The sequence below is a fragment of the Gobius niger genome (genome assembly GCF_951799975.1).
Source record: "Gobius niger genome assembly, chromosome: 1".
Classification (NCBI taxonomy): domain Eukaryota; kingdom Metazoa; phylum Chordata; class Actinopteri; order Gobiiformes; family Gobiidae; genus Gobius; species Gobius niger.
The window spans coordinates 19,620,596-19,637,948 of NC_136852.1; the positions used below are offsets into that span (position 1 = coordinate 19,620,596).

The 17,353-nt window shown below is 40.5% G+C and overlaps 1 protein-coding gene across 1 annotated transcript; it reads right to left on the reverse strand.

The window, feature by feature from the left end:
- Window positions 1-3,052: 3,052 nt before the first annotated feature.
- On the reverse strand, window positions 3,053-13,617 carry LOC306962843 (dehydrogenase/reductase SDR family member 11-like; the record flags this gene model as incomplete). The annotated part of the gene is made up of 6 exons (XM_079556174.1): window positions 3,053-3,121; window positions 3,210-3,266; window positions 3,424-3,441; window positions 3,512-3,641; window positions 4,079-4,173; window positions 13,561-13,617. 6 exons carry the CDS (start codon window positions 13,615-13,617, stop codon window positions 3,053-3,055), a joined length of 426 nt encoding a protein of 141 aa, XP_079412300.1.
- Between the last annotated feature and the right edge of the window lie 3,736 nt (window positions 13,618-17,353).

Sequence of the window (17,353 nt, forward strand, 5' to 3'; positions counted from 1 at the left end):
GGCGTCATCATGAGAGTGCAACAATGAGTACTTTCAGCTCAACATTTTTGGATCGAAGTCAAGTTTTCAAAAGAGCTCTGTATTCACACACATTTTAAGCCACAGCTGGGTGTGTGAACAAACCCCTTTTCACAGAGAATCAAGGAGGTGGGAATTTTCCACTTGATCCACAACAACCTCTGTACGGACGCACAGTTAATTCACATGTCCAGTAGGTTAATAGGTGGATTTACAGTAATAGGTTTATATCTGCAGTTATTGAATAGGGTTTCAGAATCAGAATCAACGTTACTGTCATTGTACTGTCAAAATTTGATTTGAGGCTTGAAGTAGGTGCATTAAAAACATGAAATACAATAAACAACAAAAGTACAGTAATAATAACAAATCACCTGCACATTAGCACATGTTTGCTTGCAATTAATCATGGATTCCCCAGTTCTGAAGTCCGCAATTATAGTAAATTCCTAATTTTCATTTGATTATATAATTGGGATCAATTGAGAGGAGCTACAGAAAGGGCATCTGGTGTAAACCTATTTCCGCACAATGAGCAGTGAAAACTGTGCATTGATCTACCATGCCAGTGATAAGTCTTATTAAAACACAAAGGCTGCACATATTATATAGGCTACTCAGTAATGGGCGAGGTACACGGTAACCATGCTCTTGTGGTTCAAGGCCAACACAGAATTAATCACCAAGCTTTACCATCTAAACTGCACAACACATAATACTATGATCCTGCCATTTCCTTCCATGGGATTCATGTGAAATTATGTCAAAGTCATGACCTTAACTGGCCTAATGAACGGCATGGTACATTGTTTTTTCTTAATAAGTTTAATGAATTTTCTCACTGAGTGGGGAAGGACACAACACTTACTATTACAGACACTACAGCATTCTTTAGGGGAAAAGTCAATAACTCATTTCAGCTGAACTAATTTTATTGATTAAAATAGCTAACGCACAAAAACCCAATAGCCTCGAATGGCAATGATATATTACAGTAGTAAGACTAATCATTCTTGCCTTATGTTAAAAATGACCAGATCTTTGACCTCGGAATGGCTGTAGGCATAAAATGAAAGATAAGGTAAGTTATGCATCATTGTCCCAACACAGTAACATAAGGCTTTTTTATACATCTTGGACAAGCATCGGTGTGAACTTACCTATACCTCAACTCTACTTTTTAAAGACATGATGAAGGAAATCAGTGCAAAAAATGTCAGGCCCAACACCGTGGCCAGTTTGATGCATGCATTTGAATGTGACTTCTGTGAGAAGTATCTTTTAACATGAGAAAAGCTGTGGTTTGGCAGCCCAATTGAGGCTAGTTATTTGTGCCTTGCAAACTGAGAAGAAACTGGACTGGTACCATTCATGCACAAAATAACAGGTATAATTTTTGTCAGGGTAAAAGTGGTCACATTTCTACTGAAAGTGATTTCTGTCTTTGAAGAGTGAATACACTCAAGGACAAAGCGGTGAGTATTATCTTACATTCAGCACTGTGATAAAACTGTTAAAGCACATGGTGGATGTACCAGAGACTGATCCCTCTCACTCAAGGTGAAATGATGGCATTCAACAACTAGTTTTGTCTATTGCCTCGTAACTACGGTCACTGCATAGGTTTCAGCTTAACGATCTAATATAATGAGTCTTGAAAGAAAATAGAGAAGTATGCATATGGTCATATATTTAGTTGAAAAACATACCCAAAGACCACTATCACTGTAAAACAATTTAAAGAGACATTCAATTTGTTACTGTTAATATAAGTTTTCATTTTCCTGCCAAAGGATGTTACTTTAACATCATTGTAGCTTATGCTTTGGTGAGCTTCAAGTTCTCTGGATTTTTTCTGTTTCTCCACCGGGACAAATGCACAGTAACAATCATTTATTGATAAAGTCATAAAACAAAAATATGCATAACTTTTTGGATCTGATGTGTTTGTATCTCAGTGAGGTTTGTGGACTGTAGAAGATGTTATGGACTGACTCCACGTGAGGTTGAGCATATGACAGGTCAGAGAGAGAGACATTGTTCTGGATTGTTATTTTATTTAAATAAACCTCTTTTTGAAGCATATCACATGACGTGGCCTCTGTTTAAGTTTCTTTTGCTTTACTGCTACAACTTACCCCAGCATGTGTTACAACCTATCCCGGTAGTGGGGTAGGTTGTAACCATGGTTGTAACACAGGAACACCATGTATTTGACATCATCTCACGAGGTCTGTGATATTCTTGCAGAGATTTGAATTGGGGCCATTTTGTAGTGAACAAATGTGGGCACTTTGTAAAAAAGTCTGAGAACTCTAGCTCAAACATTCAGTGAGTTAGCTGAAGTAAAAAGTGTTACAACCATACCCGGTCTCCCCTATTAATATTTTTCATATTGACCGTGAACGTCTCGCGATAACGTAAAATTAAATTATCACGTGCTTGACGAAGATAAATCATGTATGCGTGTTTGGCACAATTTTAAGGAGAAATGGTAAGAAAAGATGCTTGTGGAAACATATCAAGGAAAATATGTTAAAACTCTTGACCATTCAGTCGTTGTGCCGAGCAGACTTAATAATATGGTTTTAAGGTAATATGGTATTATGGTATTATGTATGAAGAGCTGGTGTCTCAAGTCTAAGTGAGCATTTTAAACCTTTACAGCACAACAGCAGCACCTAGTGGATATCGTATGTTGTGAACAAATTACTGATTTTTCTGCAAACTACCGCCCAAAAAGTCCAATGTATTACGTAAAGAAATAATATAGAGCAGTCTGTTATAAGAAAATAATAAAAACATCTGTTGGCGTTACATCTAATTTAATGAAATTAATACATTTATTTATGTATTTATTTAAATCAAATCAAATACTGTGCTAAGATCAAAACAGAACACACAATAATAATACACAACAATAATAAGTTACTAGATAGTAAAATAATACGATTTATAATAATATTGCTGATCTTTATTGTAAATAGTTTCAACTGTATCAAGTGACCAAAAAAGAAATTGGGAACATTTAGAATCATGAATCATGTAGGGCCATTTTATTTAAAAACACCTGCTCCACAGGGTGCATCTGAATGTCTCCAATCTAACACAAACACGTTATCTTATCAGATCCAACTTTGAATTGTGAATCATTGTTCAAATTTATACTGAACGATAGAAACAGGCATTACCTGCACATGGGGAGGTGCACTCAGGGTATAAACAACAGCATTTGCAACGTCCACAGCCTCCATAGAATGTTGAATACAAATAAACATAATAACAGATAAATAATAATACAACTTCAACTTTAGTTTAGTTAGTGATACCATAATCCGTGTGTGATGTTTAGGCAAGTTTTTCAGGATTCTCCGAGTAAAGTCTTGAAGCAAACTCAGTTTCCACAGTGCCAGGGGATATACACTGAAAAGACAAAAATGTATGCAAAACCCCCTGATATGAGAGAAATGAAAGACAAGTGAGTGTACTTTACAGTGGCTCTGATGTGGGTTTTGGCCTCACGCAGCTCTTGTCTCAGGCCTTCCGTAAAGGCCGTCACAGCAAACTTACTGGCACTGTAAAAATGAACGTCTGCCCAGTGCAACACATGATGCCCACTTAGGCTGCAGGGAAACAAGAGGCAAATTATAACAGTGGCATTGAAGGACGGGTCAAATGTTGTTTTTTCTATGGAGACAAATAAATAGACAATAGACAATATAAATTAAAGTCAGACTGTGAAACATTCCAGGTTAAATAATGTGCCTCTTCACAAGAGCAATTAAACACAATAAATACACAAAATCACCAGTGATACCACATGCCTACCTAATGATCAGCTAGAAAACTGACAATATCTTAGCAATGAAAAAAGAGCGATGGAGGAACTACTAGATGTAGACCTTCTCGTTGACTAGTTTTAGTCGAAGCAAAGCATCTACGACAAAATGCTGATGAGGAGAGGTGAGCACACTTAGAAAGAAAACTGGTACACAGTTTGACCTACCATTTTTGATCATACAAGAACCAGGAACTGTAAATAATAGCCTGTGGTACCTACCTGTTAATATGTATAATGTGTCCGTCATCAACGTATCTCTCTTTCATTGACTGAAAGGTTTCACAGATGCACACACTCAATGCAACGACATTCACCTAAAACAAAGACAAGTTTGATCATATAATGTCTCTAAATTAGGCTGAACTATAAAGGCCTTATACCTAACATTTCATTCTTTTTGCCCCCAAAAACTTTGGTAGTCATTTTTTGTCACACTGACAACAAAGGTTAAAACTAGGTATAGTGCCTTGAACTTCGATCAAATGCAATTATTTAGGCAGTGTAATATCCAAGTTTAAAAAAGTTAATATTATGTATTTACCTTCCCCTACATGTTCCAGCCATGTCCTAATGTGTAGAATGAGCCCAGACCTGTTCACCACAACTGCCTCTAAAATCCTGCACTGTCACTCAAAAAGTTGATAATTCGGGTCCGAAGTGACGTCATGCACAAGCTTAATATAGAAGCTGCAATTACGCGTAAGTCCTGAGGTGGCAGTAGTGAGTATAAAATGACCAACTTGCATCTAGTCCCTTTAAGTGAAAAATACCAACAAAATAGCATATATTTTTTTAACTTGCACTTGCTATTTAGCACCTGCCTTAATAAATAACCGCCAGGGTGTTTAAAGTTTAAAATGTGCAAACACGTAGCTTAAACCTCCACAAACATGTATTAATTTAACTCTTCATATGTCAGCCTTCACTACAGCTCCTGTTTAAAGGGGCTAGATCATAGACTGTAAAAAAAAACTATATGCAAGTTAGCCATTTTATACTCACTACTGCCACCTCAGGTCATAGTGTAACTGCAGCTTCTATATTAAGCTCATGCATGAGGCACTTCGGACCCGAATTAACACCTTTTTGAGTGACAGTGCAGGATTTTAGAGGCAGTTGTGGTAATATGTCTGGGCTCATTCTACATCTTAGGACATTGATGGAACATGTAGGGGGAGGAAAATACTTAATTTTAATATTTTTAAACTCTGTATATGTGACACACTAATGTGTATACACATTATTATTTGTTTAGTTTTAGGACGCTGATTTTGTGTAATAACTTTGTTTTAGTTGTAGTTACACATCCACGCCAGAAGGTGGCGCATTACTTCGTGAGACGGTATTGAGAGGTCATAGGCCCTCCTTCGTCAAAATGGCAGAAGCGAGGCATTGAGAAACTTCACTCGTCTCCTGTCTCATTAATTTTCCTGTTTTCCAGGTTAGTAACAGTATAAACCACATTGAATGGGTCGGAAACTAATTATAAGAAAAATAGCTAAATGTAACTTTATAAATCAGTCGGTAAACACTGCATTTTTGTTAAGTTTTGCGTATGTGAAAAGACGTGAAAAAGCTAAGTCAAGGCGATGCCGCCGGCGCCATTTTGTGTGCGTACATTTTATTTTATTTTATTTTAAAACGCTCTATTTGGATCAAATAAGCTCCTGTTGGTATCCTGACAATGTGTAATGTGTTGTAATGCCGTTGGCAGATAGATGTTAGTTGAAAAAGCATATTGAAAGTTCGAAGTTAAAGCTAAGCCTGCCGGCATACATGCCTACCATGTAATTCATGAGCCGTGCTGACGGAGTTCAGCTAGAAGATAGCAAAGCTAACAATATGTTAAAAAGCAGTCCAGCTGCGAATATTAAAACTATTTTGGTTAAAAAAAAGGAATAGATAAGACAGATAAATAGCTAAAAGGTAAAAACAGTAATTCATATATTGTGAACAGTAAAAAGGTAAAGATGTCATTGTGTTGAAAGTAATTTAAAAGTACTGTACATGAAAGACAGTTTTATTGCAAATTTTTTTGCATACAGTTGTTGTGAAACAGTTTATTATACATGTGAATGTATTAATAAAAAATGGCAGAAGCGAGGCATTGAGAAACTTCACTCGTCTCCTGTCTCATTAATTTTCCTGTTTTCCAGGAACAAATATAATCTGCTCAACAGGCCCAAAACCTGGGTCTGTTACAGATTCTTGGTGGCCCGTACGGGGATTGGTTCCACATCGCCAATGGAGCTGATCCTCACTCATCTTTAAAACCTGCTGCGGAGCTGATTGTCCAAGGAGAGATGATGTAAAACGGAGCAGTTGCCACCCACCGCCGGAAGAGATCTAGCTGAGAATCACCCATCGCAGAACAACCAAGAGAGCATCATGGCCGACAGCGAGAGGAAGAGCCTGGTGTGGGACATCAGGAAGAGCCTGCTTGCCTTGACGCATGATCAACTCTTCGAGGTTGCTTCAAATGTGGGTCCAGTACCAAGCAAGGATCCTTCAATGCTGTCAAGTGGGGACGCAGAAGGAAGCTTCGAGTACATCAACTCCTTCATGTACAGTGAAGCGATGTTGGAAGCTGAGGACAGTGGGATGGGAGAGTTGTTGGCACTAAAGGACATAGTAGATGAGTTGCTACCCTCCGTCAACAAGCCGACAGATGTTGGGGAAATGAATGTGGAAATGTCGACACTAGCCTATGCCCAACCTCCTTCCTCAGAGACAAGCCTGTCCAATGCAGTTAAAACGCCTATGGACATTAGTAACACTAGCCCGAACATTTCGCAAGAAGAAGTTCGCAAAATGATTTCAGACTACGAGAGGGTTAGTAAGACATTGCAAGATTTTTTGAAAACTTCCACAATGCAACAAGCTCAAGTACTCCAAATACCACACAATGATCGCAGAACTCCTCCTAGCCCTGTTGTTTCCCTCAAAGACCTGCCTTACCTCCCAAGACGTGAGTTTAAGGTTCAGGGAGGCCAAGTGGGGGATCACTCATCTGATATCAGTTACAACAGTGTGTGCAGACAGATAGAGGAAGGCATAAAGGACAATTTCACAGAGACTGAGATTGTTCGGGGTGTGCTGAAGATTATCAAACCGGGAGATTTCAAGGATATGTTAGTTAACAAAGATGACATGACAGTTTCAGAATTAAAGGGACTCTTACAGTCACATCTGGGAGAGAGAAATAGCACCGAGTTGTTCCAGGAATTGATCTGCGCAAAACAGAAAGACAATGAGACAACACAAAAGTTCCTCTACCGTGTGATTGGCTTGAAACAAAGAATCCTTTTCGAGTCCAAAAGGTCTGAATCTGAGATTAAGTACACACCAGAAACAGTTCAAGGTGTCTTCCTGCATACAGTTTATCAGGGGATAGGACACAAGGACAATGACATTAGAAGAGAACTTAAGCCTTTGCTTGCAGATCAGTCAGTTACAGATGAAACAATCTTGAAACATGTAATGAAAGTGACCAGTGAAGAATCTGAGCGACATCGTAGACTAGGCTCAACACAACGAGGAAAACAGGCCAGTGCCCATGTCGCCCAAGCAGACGAGGGAAAAGCAAAACAGACAAAGAAAGAGATTGTAGACCAAAAACCAAAAGTTGACACAGTAAAACAGCTAGAAGAGAAGATTGATGCGCTCACTAAAGTAGTAGATTCGCTGGCAGAGAAAGTGCAAAAAGAGCGTTTTCACAGTGCAACTAGACCATCTGCATCTAAAACGGAGAGACTTTATGCATGTTCTAAGTGTGTACAGGAGGGCTCCAAAAGCTGCAACCACTGCTTCTCATGCGGCGAGGAAGGTCATAGAGCGATTGGCTGCCTGAAGCGTCCAAAGCAGCAGGGAAACGAGAGCCGGTTGCTGCGGAGGGACAAGCAGTAACCGGGACAGCCTCCGAGTCCTACTTACATACAGAGACTGCATCAGTACACAAGACAAAAGTGAACCAAGCCAAAGTCAAGAAACAGAGACTCAAAAATAACAGAAATGAGACAACCAACGCCACAGTAGGTAACAAAGAGCCCATAGTGAGACTAATAGGGAAGAAAGCGACGACCAAATGTCTCCTTAACGGTTTAACTGTTACTGCTCTTGTAGATACTGGGGCTCAGGTTAGCTTGATAGACAGGGCTTGGAGAAATAGGTACATTCCAGATGTGAATGTCCGCCCGATATTAGAGCTTATGGAGTTAATGGACTGTGGGAAAGTGCCAAAGATCTATGCAGTTAATGGTGAATGTCTACCTTTTGATGGGTGGGTAATATTAACTGTAAACTTACCAGGCAACGAAGATCCAGAGCTTTCTATGAACGTGCCATTTCTAGTTAGCTCAGTGCCCTTAGACACACCGCTCATAGGCTTTAATGTAGTGGAAGTGCTTATTCAAGGAAGTCAAGAGCAGGCTGCTTCTAACTTAGCTAAGCTACTTGGGGGTGCACTGTCTATTCCAGTCGACGACGCACAGGGTATAGTACACTTCATCCAGACACGCCAAGAGAACACAGCTCAGGGACGCTTAAGAGTGGGTTACAAAGACACTATACTCCCTGCAGGCAGCACTACTTGGCTAAAGTGTAAAGTCCCACCTCAGCTCGACCCAAGTGAACCTTTAGTTTTGTTCGAGCCTGAAGAGAGTTGTGCCCAGTTATCACAGCTAGGACTTGGGGAAGGACTCCTCGAAATCCAGCCCGGTAAAGTGCCTTACGTAACTGTGCCACTAGAAAACCACACTAAACATGACATTGTTTTGACCAGAAAGACTGCTATTGGTAGCATACAGGCAATTAAGAAAGTGATAGAGACGGATTCATCCTTTGAAATAGACACTAAAACAGAGGCTGTTACTGTTGCTCAGGCTGAGGCAGACCCTACACAAAACTTGTGGCTGCCACCCGTAGACCTAAACCATCTGGAGAAACAGCAACAAGAGACTGTGGAGAAAATGCTGTATGAGGAGTCAGCAGCTTTTGCAAAGGACGCTAATGATATTGGCTGCATTCCTAGCTTGCAAATGTCACTTAACCTCAAAGATGACATCCCTGTACAGAAAGCTTACTCCTCTGTCCCAAAGCCGTTGTTTTCTGAAGTGAAAGAGTACATACAAGACCTCTTCGCAAAAGGGTGGATTGTTAAATCAAAATCACCGTATGCTGCTCCTGTTGTCTGCGTCCGCAAAAAGGACGGCTCGTTACGCCTTTGTATAGACTACCGTCTGCTGAATCAGAAGACTGTCCCAGATAAGCACCCTCTCCCTCGGATCCAAGATCTGACCGACACTCTGGGGGGGCACTCATGGTTCAGTATTCTCGATCAGGGCAAGGCGTACCACCAGGGATTCATGGCTGAAGGCTCACGTCACCTCACAGCCTTCGTCACTCCCTGGGGGCTCTACGAGTGGGTACGGATACCCTTTGGCCTTTCAAACGCGCCTGCTGCCTTTCAAAGAAGTATGGAGGAGATGTTAAGTTCACTCAGAGACAATTGCTGTATCCCATATTTAGACGACATTTTGTGCTACGCTCCAACATTCGAAGAGCACGTTGAAGGTGTTAGACAAGTTTTGAGAGCACTAAAAAGACATGGTGTTAAACTGAGGCCTGAAAAATGTGAACTGTTTCGCAGCGAAGTAAGGTATGTAGGCCGCCTTGTATCTGCTGAGGGTGTGAGAATTGACCCAAAAGACTTGGACGCGGTGCAATCTCTAAAGGCAAAGACACCCCAGACAGTCGGCGATGTAAGGCGTCTACTTGGCTTCTTGAGTTATTATAGGAGCTACATACAGGACTTTTCGCGTATTGCAAAGCCTGTTTATGAACTGTTGAAAGTCAAACCAGGCATGTCAATCCAGCCGTCCCGGCAGCAAAAGAACAAAGGTCCCCAGTTGTCATCCAGGGCCCCTGTCGAGTGGACTAATGAACACCAGCAAGTACTAGAACAGCTCATTGACAAGCTCACAAGCCCTCCTATTTTGGCCTACCCGGATTTCAACTCACCATTCTGCCTCCATACAGACGCCTCAGAGCAAGGCCTTGGTGCTGTTCTTTATCAGCGCCAGGACGGGAAGCTAAGGGTGCTGGGGTATGGCTCAAGGACACTGTCACCAGCCGAAAGGAATTATCGTCTCCACAGTGGCAAGTTGGAATTTCTTGCACTCAAATGGGCAGTGTGCGAGCGTTTTAGAGACTACCTGTATTACGCACCATACTTCACCATCTATACTGACAACAACCCGTTAACTTATGTAATGAGTACCGCCAAGCTCAATGCTGTGGGGCATCGCTGGGTCGGGGAACTGTCAGACTTTCGCTTTGAGATCAAGTACCGGCCCGGCAAGACAAATGTTGACGCCGATACACTTTCACGGCTGCCCCTCAATATCGACAAGTATGTCAACGAGTGCACTGAGGAACTATCACCTGAAGTGATTCAAGCGACATGGAATGGTGCTAGAGCAGCCCAAGAAGGTGATGTTGCATGGGTTGCTGCCCTAGCCCTTGCCGCAAATGCAACTCAAGAACCACCGTCCCTTGTTCCTGCGATAAACCAAGATGAGCTCGCGAAAGCACAAAAAGAGGACAAAACTGTGGGTGAAATAATAAGACTAAAAGAGAAAACGACTGTCTTAACAAATGACATCAGAAACACAGTGAGTAAGACGACAAGAAAGATGTTGCAGGAATGGAACAAACTGCATTTTGAAAATGGACTCATGTACAGGCAAACAAATGACAGAAAACAGCTTGTCCTTCCGGCCAAATACAAAGAGACTGTGTTAAAACATCTACATGACAACATGGGACATGTTGGCACAGAGAGAGTACTTGCGCTGGTGAGGGAGAGGTTCTACTGGCCGTACATGAAAAAGGACGTAGAGGACTATGTTACCAGAAAATGCCCATGCATAATCAACAAGAAACCGACAACCCATGTACGTGCTCCTATGGGCGCCATCACATCCAGTTCGCCGTTGGACCTGGTCTGCATCGACTACCTTCATCTGGAGCCCAGCAGAGGGGGATATGAGTACATCCTCGTTGTCGTAGACCACTTCACCAGGTTTGCCCAGGCGTATCCGACCAAAAACAAATCTGGAAAGACTGCAGCTGACCGGATCTACGGAGAGTTCATCCCACGCTTCGGATACCCAGCACGACTTCATCACGATCAAGGTCGCGAATTTGAAAATGAGCTTTTCAAGACCTTGAGAGAGAAGTCAGGTACGGGACATTCGAGAACGTCGCCGTATCATCCTCAAGGTAATCCCGCTGAGAGGTTCAATAGGACACTTTTGCAGATGCTAAGAACGCTAGGGGAGAAAGAAAAAGAACACTGGAAAGATTACTTGCCACACATAATTCACGCTTACAATTGTACGCGTCATGAGTCCACAGGGTATTCCCCCTACTTTTTACTGTTTGGACACCACCCGCGACTTCCTGTAGACATCTTATTTGGTTTAGTTGGGGAGAAACAGACAGTGTCACACAAAAGCTATGCAGACAAGTGGGCAAAAAGGATGACAGAAGCGTACAAGATAGCAAGTGAGAAAAGTAGGTTGTCCAGTGCAAGAGGCAAGTCCTACTATGACAGAAAGCTTAAGGGTGTAGTTTTGCAGCCCGGAGATAGGGTCCTCGTAAGAAACTTGAGTGAACGTGGGGGACCAGGGAAGCTACGTTCTTACAGGGAAAAAAACATCTATCTGGTTAAAGAGCAAGTAGGCGGTAATCCAGTTTATGCAGTTTACCCAGAGAACAGTGACGGGAGTAAGACTAGGGTTTTACACCGTAATCTCTTACTACTGGTTAATGATCTCCCAGTTGAAGCTCCACCTCCCAGACCTGGGCAAGCACCCAAGAGACTGAGAAGGGCTCGGTTAAGTGATCAAAACAGACAGAAAAGTGACTCAAGTGACTCAGACTCTGATGAAAATACAGGAGGGTACTGGTTTAGGTTCCCCAGAGAGACTGGACAAGTGGGGAGGGACACTGACTATAGTCAACCTGACATACCCCAGACAAGCCAGGTCCCTGGGGATACAAGTGACCACTTCCTGTTGCCTGCTAGAGACAATGCAAGGGTTAATGTGCAGAGTCGACATAACCAGACTGACAGAGACAATCATCCTGTGCCACAGATGCCTCCTACTCCTGTGGTACAGGCATCGCCTACCCATTCTGAAGAAGAAAGTGAAAGGGGTGAAGTGCTCACTCCTCAAGGACTTGACCCGCCTCCTCAGATACCAGTAGTTGACCCAGAGACTGAGTTGAGAAGGTCAAACCGAGAAAGGAGACCTAGACAAATGGTAACCTATGAGTCACTAGGTGAACCTTCGCTACAGCCACTGGCTATGGTATCCACACTAGCCACACCATATATGCAATATCCGCCATGGGTACACACACCTTTCATCCCATATGGTCCAGGGTTTGCGCCTTATATGCCTTACCCTGTTATGCCATACAGTTACCCTACACATATGCCTTGTTGAATATTTCATTTTTGGTAAAGTTTGTGAACTTTGGTATTTTTGAATGTCAGGAGCCATTTTTAATTGTCAGGGAGCGTGTGACACACTAATGTGTATACACATTATTATTTGTTTAGTTTTAGGACGCTGATTTTGTGTAATAACTTTGTTTTAGTTGTAGTTACACATCCACGCCAGAAGGTGGCGCATTACTTCGTGAGACGGTATTGAGAGGTCATAGGCCCTCCTTCGTCAAAATGGCAGAAGCGAGGCATTGAGAAACTTCACTCGTCTCCTGTCTCATTAATTTTCCTGTTTTCCAGGTTAGTAACAGTATAAACCACATTGAATGGGTCGGAAACTAATTATAAGAAAAATAGCTAAATGTAACTTTATAAATCAGTCGGTAAACACTGCATTTTTGTTAAGTTTTGCGTATGTGAAAAGACGTGAAAAAGCTAAGTCAAGGCGATGCCGCCGGCGCCATTTTGTGTGCGTACATTTTATTTTATTTTATTTTAAAACGCTCTATTTGGATCAAATAAGCTCCTGTTGGTATCCTGACAATGTGTAATGTGTTGTAATGCCGTTGGCAGATAGATGTTAGTTGAAAAAGCATATTGAAAGTTCGAAGTTAAAGCTAAGCCTGCCGGCATACATGCCTACCATGTAATTCATGAGCCGTGCTGACGGAGTTCAGCTAGAAGATAGCAAAGCTAACAATATGTTAAAAAGCAGTCCAGCTGCGAATATTAAAACTATTTTGGTTAAAAAAAAGGAATAGATAAGACAGATAAATAGCTAAAAGGTAAAAACAGTAATTCATATATTGTGAACAGTAAAAAGGTAAAGATGTCATTGTGTTGAAAGTAATTTAAAAGTACTGTACATGAAAGACAGTTTTATTGCATATTTTTTTGCATACAGTTGTTGTGAAACAGTTTATTATACATGTGAATGTATTAATAAAAAATGGCAGAAGCGAGGCATTGAGAAACTTCACTCGTCTCCTGTCTCATTAATTTTCCTGTTTTCCAGGAACAAATATAATCTGCTCAACAGGCCCAAAACCTGGGTCTGTTACATATAGTCCCTTTGAATTTGGATTGTGAACTGAATCTCTATCTTAAATGATAATAATAATTTTGTGCACTGTTATCTCCAATATGCTTTTGTATAAAATGATTACTGAACTGATTAAATACCTACATCAAACATATTCTTCCATCCACTGGTGAGCCAAGCCGTCGTTGTTGATGCACACATCCACTCCCAGATGCTGGGATTTAATGTCAGTAAACATAGACAAGATCTCATCCTCATTGGTAAAGTCACATTTGTAAAGCACTAGCTCACCGCCCAGGCCTGCACTCTGACACTCCTCTGACAGTTTCTGAACACATTAAGAAAACAGCTAAGCTTGTTGTGCACAAATGTAAGCTATGGATGGAAGCCACAAAATGACAAAATGTTATGATTCATTAATTACAGTATAATATAGTATCGTGTAATATACAAGTGGACATGGTTTCCTGTTCATCCTGTTTACACTGACACATGCGCCCTCCTCTGGACAATCTAGGAAAATCTTCTGACATTGTCCTGAGGAGGGCACATTGATTATTCGGACTGTTTTAACAAGGAAGCAGACACAAAAGTGTGATCTCTTTGGATTGTAACTTTTTAAAATAAAAAATAAAACCGTAGGTTTGCGTGGGGACAAAAACTAAAAACTAAAAATATTTTTTTTTTATAGCTATAAAAATAATGGCTCCAGACTTGTCAAACATCGTCACTTAGCAATATTAATATGACTCTTTGTTTAATGTTGTTTTGTTTTTGTGGGTCATTCTGGCAAATTGGTGCCTTTTCGGTGGTAAAACCTTCCTAAAACTGATTTTTCTTCATATTTTTTAAATTGGCGTATGCTTAGGTGTACAACAATGTATGGGGGGCCATCTCAGTCTCTCTTTTTATTCTTTTGAATGGATTTTTCCTATTTCTCTTCCTCAGAATGGTAACAGGAATGACAAAATTTGACCAATTTGCCAAATGCAGACTAACGGTAACTAGCACAGAAGCACATGATGTTACTGATGATTTACATGGTGGGAAAGTCTCGTCTGAATGCAACAACTTCTAGATTGTGATGTTATTAGACTGTACCATTAATATGTGAAGTTTTTGTAGTTTGATAATAGGAAGGACAAAAACATGAAACTGCAAATATTTCATAGAAATAAGTCAGTTTTAATACTTAAAAACAGTTTAAAAAAAAATGAGATCTCTTTGTGGACAATGAATTTCTAGCTACAATTTACACAAGTTATACCTTATTAAAGATGAAAAATCACAGGTGGGAACAGGCCAAAAAACACATTTTTATGAAAATTAGATTGTTGGATTCTCTCTTTTAAAAAAAAAAATATATTGTTGAAATTGTTTCAAAACTATTAAATATTACAAAAAATCTTAATAATGTTGTGTTATAGGTGTCATCATCTGGTTATGATTCCTATTTTGTGGCTGTTTATCTCCTTGGGACACAAAAGGAACCATTTTGGGCATAATGACCCTTGTAACTGAAACTCAGTTTCAGTTTCATGTTCCAAATTATTACGCAAATGACATTTTTCTCTGATTTTCTAAACTGTCAACTCAAATGAGAGTCAGCATCATTTTCAAATCTTTAACTCGTAGAAGATTGTTCAAATGTGTTTGAAAAAATCTCCCAGTGATAACAATATATATATTTTTTTACAAAAATAAAGTAAAAAACTGAAAATCGACTGTTCCAAATTATTATGCAACTCATGGTTTCAATACATTTAAAAGCTTGTAATTAAAGGCCCTATACCTGTTTTTTTTTATTGCAAAGAATCTGAGGGGAAGCCACTAAATTAAATGTTAGTTGGGTCCAAACTCATTCATAACTTTCCTAATGTATTTGAAGCATCCAAATTCTTTTCAGGAACAAGTTTAAGGGAAAATTTCACAACTTGCAGGGTCACTGTTCAGAGTCACATTCACAAAAATAGCCTGAAAGTTCATGAAATGAAAGTTCATGAAATTAAAGAAATGTTTCTTTCCAATATTGCTTGAAAATGATGGTCTGCTTAATAATGTGGAACGCCCTTTTTCAGTAGTTTTTCCCTTAAATGGGCTTAACCTGACAACTAATCATCCCAGGTCTCTGAGATTGATGTCAGTGATTCAAAGAGCCCCGAGACGCAAAACCATCCATGACGTGGTGGCTCATCTTAAACACACCTAGTACACATATACATACCTATTGATTAGTTCATCACGTGAGAGTGACTAATCATGTGACCAAAGTTTTGTAGCAATAATTAACATAACTTATTGCACAAAATGTCTGGTGTGTTCAACTCTATGTAAACACATAGTAAAGTTGGTAAAGTTGTAGTTATCGATAGCCACTCTGAAATGTCATGACAAGATCCCACAGCATAAGCACAGTATTTGCAAAATATTTACAAAAAATACAAATACATACACTTAGGTCACACTCAAGAAAGGTCACACTTATAAAAATGTCCTGACTTGAAGTCCTCATCAAGGCCTTTTGCCCTCAAAGTGAAGGGCTAATACACCGGAGACGTCACATTGTGTGGTGCAAGCTATACATTTTTGGGGAGCTCTTAAGCTGTTCAGAGTTCCATTCATTTTTTCATTGATTACTTCTAACTCTTGCACACTACTCAGCCAACCTTGGATGTGCGCGTCTACCCGGCCCTTGCCGTTCATAACCCTAATCATAAACCTAACCCTATTCATAACCTTAACCCTAACACTAGCCCCCTGATCAGGGGGACGGCAAGGTTAATGTAAGCCTTTCATACACATATACCATATCTCTTATATCTGTCACGGCTTCCCCAGTCACTGTGGGTTGTGGCTTATGACAGCCCTGATGTGGAGATGACGCTGAAACGCACTGGCACCAATTCACACCCACATTCAGAGAACATTACAGTTTCTTTTCTGACTTCTGGCCAGCCAAAGTTTGCCAATCAAAGGTGAAAGATAATTGAATCAGGCCTGAGCTGATAAAGTCATGAAGTACCATTAGAAGCAGCACTTGTTTTGGCAGTCTGACGCTATCTATACCCCGCTAAGTACTGCAGGGATCACTTTGGATATAATCCCAAGTTCCACAGGAATAGATGTCTGAGGTTAGGGTCAATGTTCTGTGGTAATCTGCAGGATGCAAAGTCATGTTTGCCAAATGCAGAGTGCTATACTATGTCTGCCTTTCCACACAGCGTCTGAATGCATTGTAAAACATTTAGTTTTGCTGAAATCCAAATGCAATGCAGCTATTCATCGCTACGTTTTACACGCTTTATTCTGAATTCTTGTTTTGTTTTGTTCTACCTGCCTAATGTATTTGTTCAGTGCAACAAACTCTGATGCACTATGCATTCTGACCACATTAAACATTTCCTCATGTCTCAAAAGCATTACCAATGTACCTGTGCAGGACCACTTTTAAATAGTCAGGCTACTGCACAAAATAAATAGCTTACAAGGTTTATGGAAATATATAAATGTGCTGGTTTTGCAGTTTTACTTTGGTGCCCATCCCCCATTTCCTTCTATACCTTTTGGTGTGACTTTGAGGTTTGGGTCGGCATGACAACGAGAGGACACCCGCTCTATCTCTGCTGGCTAAATGCTGATTTGTGAACCTTCTGCAGTTGCACGCCTGTTGCGCATTTGCTGCTACAGGATGGGGAACTTCACCACCACCGCCACCACCACCAGCCACCCCCACACCTCCGCTCAAGCACAGGCGTGAAGCACTTCTCAGAAACATCAACCACTGACATGACACCTTAAAGTAATTCAGTTTAAAACACCACAGCTTTGACTGGTGCACGCATATCATGAAGTACTGTTAAAAAATAATCATACATCTTTAAATAAATCTACACACTGGTGGGTAGAGCAGCTAAAAATATTTACTTGAGAATAACGG